Source organism: Myotis brandtii, unplaced genomic scaffold (assembly GCF_000412655.1).
Source record: "Myotis brandtii unplaced genomic scaffold, ASM41265v1 scaffold751, whole genome shotgun sequence".
Lineage (NCBI taxonomy): Eukaryota > Metazoa > Chordata > Mammalia > Chiroptera > Vespertilionidae > Myotis > Myotis brandtii.
This window is the reverse complement of record NW_005370994.1, coordinates 2,281,636-2,293,981: the sequence shown is the minus strand read 5'-3', so window position 1 is coordinate 2,293,981 and position 12,346 is coordinate 2,281,636. Positions and strand designations below refer to the sequence as shown.

The 12,346-nt window shown below is 37.7% G+C and overlaps 1 protein-coding gene across 7 annotated transcripts in view; it reads right to left on the bottom strand.

Moving 5' to 3' along the window:
• The window catches only part of TBL1XR1 (transducin (beta)-like 1 X-linked receptor 1), a 162,833-nt gene that overhangs the window by 37,844 nt on the left and 112,643 nt on the right, over nucleotides 1-12,346 (bottom strand). For 4 of the 7 annotated variants that reach the window (XM_005883021.2, XM_014530622.1, XM_014530626.1 and 1 more), the window contains one exon: nucleotides 2,987-3,089. The exons of 1 other annotated variant lie outside the window; for it this stretch is intronic. In XM_005883021.2, the coding sequence (XP_005883083.1) occupies nucleotides 2,987-3,044 (58 nt within the window). In that variant the 5' untranslated portion in view covers nucleotides 3,045-3,089. Of the gene's footprint in view, nucleotides 1-2,986; nucleotides 3,090-6,367; nucleotides 6,454-10,955; nucleotides 10,967-12,346 lie in introns of those variants that run through there. 2 more of the 7 variants (XM_014530624.1, XM_014530623.1) reach the window with 2 other exon arrangements.

Genomic DNA, 12,346 nt, shown 5'->3' with positions numbered 1-12,346 from the left:
AAAAGAAGTCTGATAGTATCCTTTATGATATAAACATGCCTCATCATTCCTGGAAAACCTTACCTACAAATACAAATACACCACTTTTACTGGCAGCTACCTCTTCAGGAGATAGTCTCACATTCCAAATCTCAATGTGTACATTTCATGGTTTCTATTTTCTCTCAAATGGTTACTAGATATAATTTTTCTTTCAAGATATTGTGAACAGCTACATACTTGTCTGTTAAGTTCCAATTGTCCTACAACTAATTAATATAGACCAGGGGCTTTCAAACTTTATTATGCCTTAACAGTGATGGCGAACCTATGACACGCGTGTCAGAGGTGACACACGAACTCATTTTTTTTGGTTGATTTTTCTTTGTTAAATGGCATTTAAATATATAAAATAAATATCAAAAATATAAATCTTTGTTTTACTATGGTTGCAAATATCAAAAAATTTCTATATGAGACACGGCACCAGAGTTAAGTTAGGGTTTTCAAAATGCTGACACGCCGAGCTCAAAAGGTTCGCCATCACTGCCTTAGAATCACCTGCAGATCTGTAAAATGCAGATTCTTGGGCCCCATTCACTGTTTTCTAAGTGATTCTGATACAGGTGGTCCAAGGATCAAACTTTAGAACTCTGGTCTAGGCGATTCTTAAATTTATGACAAGTTGCATTCCTAGAAAAAGTGTAGTAAATCAAAATGTCATCAGTTGAGCCCTGGCAGGGTGGCTCAGTTGGTTTTGTGTGTCTTCCCATACACCAAAAGGTTGTGGGTTCTAGTCCTTGTCAACGTGCATATGGAAGACAACAGATCAATGCCTCTCTCTCTCTCTCTCTCAAAGCAATAAACACAGCCTCAGGTGAGGATAAAAAATGTCATCATTTGAGTCTCATTTTCTCCTATAAAGTTACAAATTTTATGAAAGGACTGGTTTCACATTTTCAGAGATGTGGCTTAACATCATACTTCATCACCAGTATACTGTGCTGTATAAAGTATAAAACCTTTTCAAGAATACATAAAGAATAATTAAGAATACAGTAAACAATTATAAAGGGCTTAATATGATAACTATCAGTCTATCTTACAAAACTTTTTAAAATATAATTCTTGCCTTATTTTTACTGCAACATAACACATCTTAAGACTTGGAATTTATAAGGGTTTTCTCTAAGAACAACAGCAACTTTAAAAAGTTTTTTTTCTTTTTTTGTTCTTAAGAAGACTTGATAATATTTAGTCACTTGGTACTCTTTCAGAAATTAATCCAGAGTATTATTTTACTGTCCCCTTTACTTGCTGAATTTTCTTGTAGCGGCATGAGGAAGCAGGAAGATGTGTGTTCCTTAACATCCCTAACTTTACCTTCCCCTATTTCACCAGCACGGGTGGAACCACAGGGTGCTGCTGCACTATTCCACTGTTCCTGATCTCCTGAAACAGCAGTTTCATATGGTTCAGCCTAAATAACTGCCTTTACAAACCACCTAACAAGCCACTGCAATATATTTCCCATCAACTGATCCTTCACAATGTATTTTGCTTTAGTTTCCAAGGCCTCAAAACTCTGGCTTAAATAGTGGTCAGACTCAAAGGCATAAAAAGTAGTTTGTTGTGGCCCAACAATTTCTTTACATTTTGTCCCAAAAGTACTACATAACAATATCCAAACATGTGCATACATGTTTATATGTAACAATCACTAGGTCGCTCCTTTTCCCACTTTATTAATCATTTTTATCTTATTCAAAATATTATATGGATGTCCTCATTGGATCTGCCTTCATAAAACAAAACAAAATCTATTAATTTCAGCGCTTCATAGCAAGTTATTTTGCATCAGCTGGTTCCTTTCGTTTCTTTTCCCTTTTCTCTTCCCTGCCCTTGTTGGATATCACTTTCCCAGCTGTTCCAGGCCAGAGAGGCACAGTGGTGGTACTTGAGAATAAGAAAAAGCTCACAACCAGGGTGCGGCTGAGAACATCTCAGCAAGCAGTGGGATCTAGGATCTGAGCCCACGTTTGCACTTCCTATACAAGGAAGGACAACTATCTGAGCCCTAAGAAGAATAATGAGTTTCGAAACCAAAATTGAGAATTCAATGTCTTATTCTATTCCTTCTATCTTCCCTCACACACAACTACAAAAATTATATTTTTTATACCACACCACACTTTACTATTAAACCTTGCAATAAATTTAGGCTATAATTTCTAAAACTCAACCACTCCAGTGTGACATATTTAAACCCTGAATAATTCCATCTCATGATAACAATCTGCACTTACATTGCAGTCAATCTTTTCCACCATCCTATGACCCATCCAACCTAAGCTTAACTTCTTAGACTGTTACTTTTTTTTTTTTTGCTTAATCCATCCCATATCTCCCCTTATAGTTTTCTTTCTATTTATAACAACATCTATTAATCTGTCTAGAAAACTTAGATAATTACTTATTTATTTAATATTTATTACAAATGACTTTCAATGATTTATGTTTACTAATTATCCCTCAATAAATACATTTAGTTAGAATTCAGGTCAAAGATACACTTAATCAATTGGGATAATACTTATGAAAACATTCTGAAAAAATATCTAATTTAGCTTTTGAAATGCTAACTACAATTAGGACCAAAAACATTTAGCTAAGAATTCTAAATATACATTATTAAATTGATGACATCTGAGAGTTTATATGTTCTGTGTACAATAATCTCACTTCATAACAAATTATAAAAATGGTATTTGAACAGTGAAAGCCAAACCATTTGTTACCGATATTTGCCTGAGATGATGCCAACATATTTGAAAGAGTCAGAGAGTTAAACCATGCAGTAACACATAGCTTTAAAATGGCAGTCCAGACATTTAAGGAAACATACAAAGTTCAACAGTTTGGACTGATACAAATTTCAAATGCATAAAAGGTTATTTTGAGAATATTAAAATAATTGGAGGCCTATTTATTTTATGAAAGTACTCACCTGACTCTTGCAAGTATCTATATACCAAGAAGTTGACCTCATCACTGCTTATACTCATCTTTATTCCCACTTAAACCATGAGGTCACAACACAGGATATAACCCTAAAAATAAAACAAAGTTAATTAAGTATTTTCTCAATAAAATATTTTTAAACAAAATATAAACAATGTTGTAAAAACCATTTGATTGTATTAAATGATGAAAAAAAGGAAGGTTCTATATTGCCTCATAATGAACCCTAACAAATAAAGTTACTTCCAACAGTTAGTAATAGATTATACAACCAAAACATGGCTGGGTCTATTTTTCTGCAAGATAACATATTGACAAAAATGATTCAAATTTTATAAAAGGGCTTTAGCATCACATTTTAATTATTATATCAAACAGCATAAAAAGTTGTTCCTTTATTTCTCCTTAACTGTAAAAATAGTAAATTTTAAGAATCAGAATATTATTTATTTAGACAAGAAAGATTCTAGACCACTGGCTGGGGATGGGTTAGGGAGTGAGCCGATTGTGTCTACATAAGGTTATCTATATATATAAAAAGGCAATGACCGTGACGACAGAAACGACCACTGGACCAGTCACCATGCAGTGCTAGCATAGATGCATAGGCACAGGTAAAGTCTATGAGTGAACTAAGAATGAACAAGACAAATGCTTGCCTTCACAGAGCTTGCACTGTAAGAAGGTGAGGTGAGGGGTGAGAATTCAAAATTGTCACCAGCACAGACCTGAGGTGCCGCTTCTCAGAGCAGCCAGAGATACACTCAGTAGCGGACTGGGGGCATGACTGAAGGGCTGGCGCCAACGTGAAGGTGGAGCTGTTCTAAATTTCCCAGAGGAGCCAATGGCTGCCTAGAAGGCGGAGCTTTTGACGCTGATTGGCATAGAAACAGACCAATCAGAACCTAATCTGGGTGAACTGCATGCAAAGGCAGAACCTAAGGTGGAGGCTGTGGAGAGGTTTTAAGGGTGGCAGCTGTTTGGTGTAAGGTGTAAGAAAGTGGTTCAATTTTTTAATAACCGGTTTGGCAGTATAGTGCATATGGCTGGCTATCAGTCCAGATATAGGGGTTATGTATTTTTGTCTGCCAAGAGCATCTCCTCCTGCTGAAAAAGGCTCCCCCCACCCCATTTAAGCAATCCTATCCTATATAATCTATCTATACTAATAAAAGGGTAACATGCTAATTAGAACAGGTCAACCGGCCATATTCTGGACATCTGACTTCCTTCCTGACAAAGCCAAGGCAGAGGCAGTTAGGGGCGATCAGGACGGCAGGGGAGGGCAGTTGGGGGCAAGATCAGGCCGGCAGGGAAGGGTAGTTGGGGGCGAAATCAAGCAGACAGGGGAGGGCAGTTGGGGGCGAACTGGCCTGCAGGGGAGGACAGTTGGGGGCAACCAGGCCGGCCGGAGAGAGCCATTGGGGGCGACCAGGCTGGCAGGGGAGGGCAGTTGGGGGCATTAGGGAGGTGAGGGGTTAGGAGCCAGTGGTCCTGGATTTCGAGAGGGATGTCCGACTGTCTAAACTGGCAGTCAAACATCCCCCGAGGGAGTCCTGGATTGGAGAGGGTGCAGGCCGAGCTGGGGGACACCCCCCCACCCCGGGTGCACGAATTTCATGCACCAGGCCTCTAGTGTCTACATAATTTCATAGGATTTGAAGTCTCAATTTTGTCAACATCTAATCTGGTAATGTTCAAGTTTCCAAAAGCTCTAGGTCTTTAAGGCAGTGAGGTTGGAATACAATTCTGAAAACTCAAATGATGTGCTTTTATCTTAATGTACATCCTTAAACCTAGAACCAGGAGAAAGGGGAAAAAGGAAATTGAGATATAACTTAAATATGGCTAACTATACTTATCCATTCTCAGGTCACAGAGTGACCTAAAGCAGTACTCAGCAACCTCTCTTTGTACAGAGCCAGATAGTAAAAATGTTAGGATTTGCAACACACAAACATACTACCCAACCCTGCGGCTATAGCACAAAAGCAGTAGCAAATAATATGTAAGCAAATGAGTGTGATTATGTTCCAATAAAACTTTATTTAGTGACACCGATATTTCAATGTTATATGATTTGTTGTCATAAAATATTTTTCTTTTGATTTGTTTCCAAGCATTTAAAAATAAAACTTTCTTAGCTGTGGTCCTTATAAAAGGCTTAACAGGTGAGATTTGGTCCACAGACTAGTTTCTTGGTCCCTTGTTTAAAAAGGATACACTAACACCTAGTAATAAAAGGGTTCTAACATTAAGGGCCCATGCGGATTGCTCTGCCACATCATGGATCCTTCATGAGGCAGAGTTCACAGGATACTTTAAAATCACAAATTAACCAAACATTTCAATAAGCTCCTCCATGACAGGAACTGCTACTGCCCTACACTGTGGAAAGAGTGGTGACCAAGCATCATCCAGCTTGTAGCTCAGAAAGGAAGAAAGACAAGGAGGTAGGAAGAATTTTCCAGTGGGTGCACACAGGAAACCCTAACCGATTTAGCAGTCTGCGAATACAGCCTAGGGAAAGTGGCACTGGTGTTTCAACCTGAAGGACAGACAGGAGCAAAGGGAGAACAGGAAAGTTTTGGGGAGGAAGGCAGGAATGGAAGCAATTCATTGAGCACTAATGTCAAGGAAAGGACTGGGTGAGGCAAGAGTAACAAAACATGAACTGAGGCTTGAAACAAAACCCGTATTCTGAAGGGCCTTAAAAGCATCACCTAGAGAAAACGAATGCACTGACAAGGTTTTAAGACAGTAGGTGAATCACCTGACTTACTTTTTTTAATCCTCACGCAAGGATATGTTTTCATTTATTTTAGAGAGGGAGGGAGAGAGGGAGGGAGGGATGGATCTATGTAAAGAGAAACATCGATTAGTTGCCTCAGGTACATGCCCTGACCAACCCACAACCTAGCTATGTGCCTTGACCAGGAATCAATCCAACAACCTTTCAGTGCATGGGACGATGTTCCATGCAACGAAGCCATCTGGCCAGGTCTGATTTAAACTTTAAAAAGATTATCCTGGCTGTGATATGAAGAATAGACTGGAAGGAAACTGGACTGGAAAAGGGAGCAAAGGGATAGGTTGCAGAAATCTAGCTGAAGACCAAGAAACCTGGACTATACTGGAACTGGGGGGCAGTACTGGGATTCCCCAGGTACTTAGGAAGTAGACTCAAGGTGATTGATTGGACACAGGGATGAGGAAAAGGGAGACTCAAAGGTTTCTGTTAGGACATCTGGATGGGTGGTAGTTCTATTTACTGAGATGAGAAACCATGGTGGAAGAGTAACAACTATCTTGATATAAAGAAAGGGACTTTGCCAAAAAAATTAACTACAAGAGTACAATTAATCACCTGAATGTTCAATATCCACGGGGACACATTCCAAGAACTTCAGTGCCTGAAAACCCAGATAGTACCAAACCCTGTATACACACCTGCAAAAGTAGCACAAATTTCTTTTTCCCTCTTCACAATTTTTCAAATAGAAAATACATTCTTAGGATAGATCTTAGCAACCTCAGCATAGGATTTTTTCCCTTGGCTTATTACATTGAGAACTTTCACTTTTTCACTTAAAGCAGCGGTTCTCAACCTGTGGGTCGCGACCCCTTTGGGGGGCGAACGACCCTTTCACAGGGGTCGCCTAAGACCATCGGAAAACACATATATAATTACATATTGTTTTTGTGATTAATCACTATGCTTTAATTATGTTCAATTTGTAACAATGAAACTGGGGGTCACCACAACATGAGGAACTGTATTAAAGGGTCACGGCATTAGGAAGGTTGAGAACCACTGACTTAAATGAAGCACTTTATGGCTTCTCTTTGGCACATCTGAATCGCCAGCTTCATTACTCTTGCAATTTGGGGTCATTATTAAATAAAAGCACTGCGATACCATGAGAGTGGATCTGATAAGCAAGATGGCTATGAAGTGCCTGACGGGCAGGTAGCATACACAGCGTGGAGATGCTAGACAAAGGGGGATGATTCACATCCCAGGCAGCACAGAGCAAGATGGCATGAGATTTCATCATGCTACTCAGAATGGCACACAATTTAAAATTTGTGCATTGTTTATTTTTGGAATTTTCTATTTAATATTGTTAGGCTGGTTGGCCACGAGTAACTGAAAGCATGGAAAGTGAAACTGTGGATAATGCGGGGGCTAAAGTACATACTGCACTTTGGGGTAATAAACCAATCCAAACAAATGCTGATCAGATGCATTTATGGAGTGAGGTAGTGACCAGTGAAAAGTAAACACTAAAATGGTCATGTTATTAACAAAGATGATGGGGAGAAATGCATTAAAGCGCTATTTTTTTTTAACGGATTTATTTTATTCACTCAGTCAATACTTCATTTCAGGACTTCCAATGTGCCAGGTATTCTGATAGAGGTTGAAGACACAGCTAAATAAAGTAATTCTTAGCACTAAAGGGCCCTAAGAAGTTCCTAATTCCAAGTTATGATATAAACTGCCAACGACTCAGAGTTAGATATGAACAGCAGTCCTAACTGGGCAGCCAGCCTCTGTAGTCACAAACAGACCACTACAATACCCTGCTAAATATAACAGCTTCTAAACAAATTTATTTTGTTTGTTGGGGCTGAATTCTCAATCTGATCTGAAGCAAAATAATAGTTCAGCTGCTGCCCTGCAACCCACTGAGTTATAAAAAACTGTCAAATAGTCTTGTTAAAACCAAAACACACTGTGAAAATACCAAGCTATCATAACAACAACAAAAAGTGTATGTGGTGGGGAAGTAGAGTGAGGAGAGAGAGTAAATCAATGTATCCATTAGGGAAGACATGGTGGGTATCAACTCGATGGGCTGCACAGAATTCCTATTCTGAAGCCCTCACCTCCAGCACCTCAGAATGGGACTTCATTTGGTGACAGGATCTTTAGAGGAGATTAAGTTAAAATGAGGCCAATCTGAATATGGCCCCAATATGAATGATGCTCTTATAAGAGAAGAGACACCAGGATGCATGTGCACAGAGGATAGGCCATGTGACAACAGAGAGAAGGCAGCCATCGGCAAGTCAAGGAGAGAGGCCTTAAAAAAAATACCACACGCACTGGCACCTTCATCTTGGACTTCCAACTTCTAGAACTGTAAGAAAATAAATTTCTGTTGCTTAAGCCATCCAATCTGTGGCCATTTGTTATGGCAGCCCTGTCAAACTCATATACACCCATCTTATATCACAAATTCTTAAAAGCTCTGTTTGATCATTCATTAGAGACCTTTAAAATTATTAAGTTCACAGTTGCTAGGATCTGCCTTTCAATTTGCCTCTCTCTATCTTTAGGAACCCATCCTGTTCTGTAATTATCAAGGATGATGAGATTAACAGAATATGTTATTTTATAATCTTCTGCCCCGTCCCCACTGCCCCATTCTCCTAATGCTCCCCACCGCCACAAAACATTCTCAGGAGCAGTACCAAAAATGCATTACCCTTAATTCACCACCTCATCAAAAACAGTAATTAAAATTCTACCACTGTTAGGTAATAATGCTTTTGTGTGTATAAAACATGGCACAATGAAGAAAGGTATATTTTAAGACTTAGCTTTGAAGTCTTTGGCAATATACCTTAAAATGTGCATAAAATACATTCTCAATTTTTGCGATGCTAAATCCTATAAGGTTGTACAAAATTTTACTAGACTAAATGAAATCAGGTTTACCAAATTACTTTTGTAAACTGTAAAGTTACAACATTAGGATTTAGAAACAATCGCATAATCTCGAGAAGAAACACTAAACTCTAAATGAAATACATATTTCAGCTTATTTTTAATATAATACTAATTAAACTAAAACAAAAACAGTACAAAATCAAATTATTTGGCTGATATCTTAAAGCATTAATAACTAAAGGTTCTTTACTTTTCTTGTGTATTAGCCCTAAACTACAACTATGGTTTATCTGTCAAGCATTTTAAGAATATCTTTTCGTGGCTGCCTGTAACATTAAGTCCAAAGAGAAGCAAAGTAGTGTATTTCTTCATAACAACAACAAAATTCTACCATTCTTAACATTAGGATAAATGCTGAGTTTAAGCTATATTTTTAAAGACCCAATCTCATAACTCTTACACTATTATATAGGAGAATATATCCTTTTATAGTAAATCAGTAAGCTTTTTAAGGTGGTATCTTTAATAATGTGAATATTATGTCCCAATAAAAAATATATAGCGCAACCCTGCCCTAAGAGAAATATGCACCTTTAAATAAAAAAGCAGACAAAATAGCTTGTGAAGGAAAATGGTCAGACTCTGGCATAGGTTTTAATGTTCCAATTTTGACACATGAGCATCTTTTTGATAATTTTTTTAAATATATTTTTATTGATTTCAGAGAGGAAGGGAGAGGGAGAGAGAGATAGAAACATCAGTGATGAGAGAGAATCATTGATTGGCTGCCTCCTGCACACCCCCTACTGGGGATCGAGCCTGCAACCTGGGCATGTGCCCTTGGCAGGAATTGAACCTGGGACCCTTCAGTCCACAGGCAGAGGCTCTATCCACTGAGCCAAACTGGCTAGGGCTCAATAATTTTCTTAAAAGTGTGCCTAGCAATGTGGACATTTTATGTAAAGGATAACAACATTATTCTTTTTTTAAAATAGTTATAGTAATTTTGGTGCTGTGAAAATTTCTCCTTTTGATTATTTTGCTTTGTTATCAGATTAATGATCATCAAAAGTCCAAAGTTGGTAAATGTTAAGAATTTCAAGTATGATTACAACTTGGAAGGGGTTAACTTCTAAATTACTTTTCCTTCACTTTTTCATTGTAATTCAGAGCTTGCAGATATAAATTAAAGATAACATAATAGAGAAACAAGATCTCAGGTAGCCTATGTGATTTTAGACAAATCATAAATTTTCTAGGCCTGTTCCTCATCTATGAAATGAAAAAATTGAAGTAGAGGATCTCTTTCACTTCTAAAATTCAATGATTCTAGTCAGTACAAGTATATAGGGTATTAGATATGAACCTTGCAGGCCAATACAGAGTACCAGGTCACATAGCGATTTTTAATAAGCATTTTAATAGGCTTTACCTACAGAAGTACATTAGAAAATTTTTAAAACTGTCAGAGATCAGAATTAGGGAAAGGGAAAACAAATGAGCCCACTTCATTAAGAAACATTTAAGTACTTATTAAGTATGATGCTTATTAGGACCAACTATCATTTATAAACAGTGACTTACATAAAGACATAGGCAAATGTATATCATTTGCAAGGTGTATCACAGGCAAGGTGTATCTCAAATCATTATTCATTAGCAATAGACTCCTGATGGCAATCATTTGTTTCACCTGTGACTGGTTCTGCAAACTATGGCCATGTGTCAAATCCAACCTATCGCCTATTTTAGTACAGCCCACAATACCTTGTGGTTTTCACAAAACAAAAATGGTGTTTACAGAACATTTTTTAACAGAACACTTGCCATTGATTTGATCAAAGGGAACACTAATTCTGAATCTCAATTAGGCAATTTAAGTCTCAGCAAAACTATACTGAGAACAGTAAACTAGCAACCAATCCAAATCACCCTTGATTTAAATTCAACTGACATTAACTACTGCCCTATTTCCTTTTATACCCAGAGGCCTCTGATGAGCTGCCTCAGTGCCCATAGATGTGGACTTAACTTCCCAATCATATAAAGGAGTGGTTGTTTACTCAGATGTCTTCTAAGATCCCTTTAAAATATAAAACTACAAGACTCAATAAATATATGTTGAATGATTAAATAAAATTATAGTAAAGATACACTGACAGAGGAATGAAGACGGACAAGATATCAAAACACTAAAGGAACAGAGGTGGATCATATTTCTGGCACATATTTTTTAATTATTGAGCAGCAATGAGTCGTAGGACTTAAGGTAAACCATTGTCAGTGTCTGAAGGAAAAGTCTAGAAACTCAAGTCAGGTATGAAAATAAAGTAAGAAGGTGGTCCCCTACCACTAGAAGGAAAAGCTCTGAGTTTGGGAAGAAACAAGAAAAATAACAAAATTTTCTCGATTAAAACAAACTTATTCTAGCTTTGGAACAGATATGCTATGAGAATATGAAAGAAACAGCTAGAACTTTAAAAGGACAATCACATGAATGGATAGAAATTCTGCTTAAAACTGAGAAATTATATAGGCAAAATAAAGAGAAAAGGGTACCAGATGTAACAAACTCATAGAGTTATAAATAAAAACTACCTAGAAATACATTTATAAAAGTTTATTAGGTAAGAAATAGGTATTCCTTGATTCAAGAGAAAAAACTAAGTAGACAAAATGAAGACTAGTGGACCCTAGTGAATCAAAACAAGTGTCCATAAATTGGTTATACTGGGCAAACTCTGGGGCAGAAGTAAAAATATGCAGAAGATTGTTCTGGTAGCAGAAAGGTTTGATTAATATAGATCAAGTATTCCAAGTATGAGGAAAAAACGTAAAGAGATCAACATTCATTCCAATGGCAATCAAAGCTGCTCAAATCAAGTGAAGACAATTTAAACCAAGTTTAATCCTCAGATAACAGACTGATACACACGTGAGTATGTAAACACGCACGCTCGGGCACACAAGCATGCATGAGCACACATGCACGTGCACACACAGACACACCAGCTATTAGTAAATGTGGAAGGCAAAGGCAAAAGCAAATGGAGTAGAAACTGATGACAGGCATGAATTGAAGTAGGCTTTCAAGTTTTATTGGGGAAAAATGAGGGAAATCAACCATGAATGTCTCCTAGCTCAGTTTCACAGTGTAAGAAAAAACAGCAGTACTATCCTATTAGATTTTCTTTAAAAAAAAAAAGGCAGGTAGGAACAAATCAAGTGCAACACTCCTTAATCAAAGGAGGTCCTGCGGTGTTCCTCCTTTATAAATAATCAATCCAGTCAAGTTATAGACTCGCTAACTACAAACACCTATTTTTAGCAGTATCTTTTTAAAAGATACTTTCCATTTTATAGTAAATGTACTTCACTGCTAACACTATTTAAAGTGCTCAAAACTAAAACCAGAGTTATTTTTGTCAAGCCTGAGTCACAGTTGATCTGCTTTTTCTTTAGTACTAGAGGCGCTATGCTCGAAATTCATGCAAGAGTAGGCCTTCCTTTCCCCAGCTGCCGGCACCGGCTTCTCTCTGGCACCTGGACCCGGGCTTCCCTCCAGCTGCCAGCAGGTACCCGGGACCTGGGCTTCACTCGCAGCCCTGGCTTTGTCCGGAAGGACGTCTGGTCTAATTAGCATATTATGCTTTTATTATTATAGAT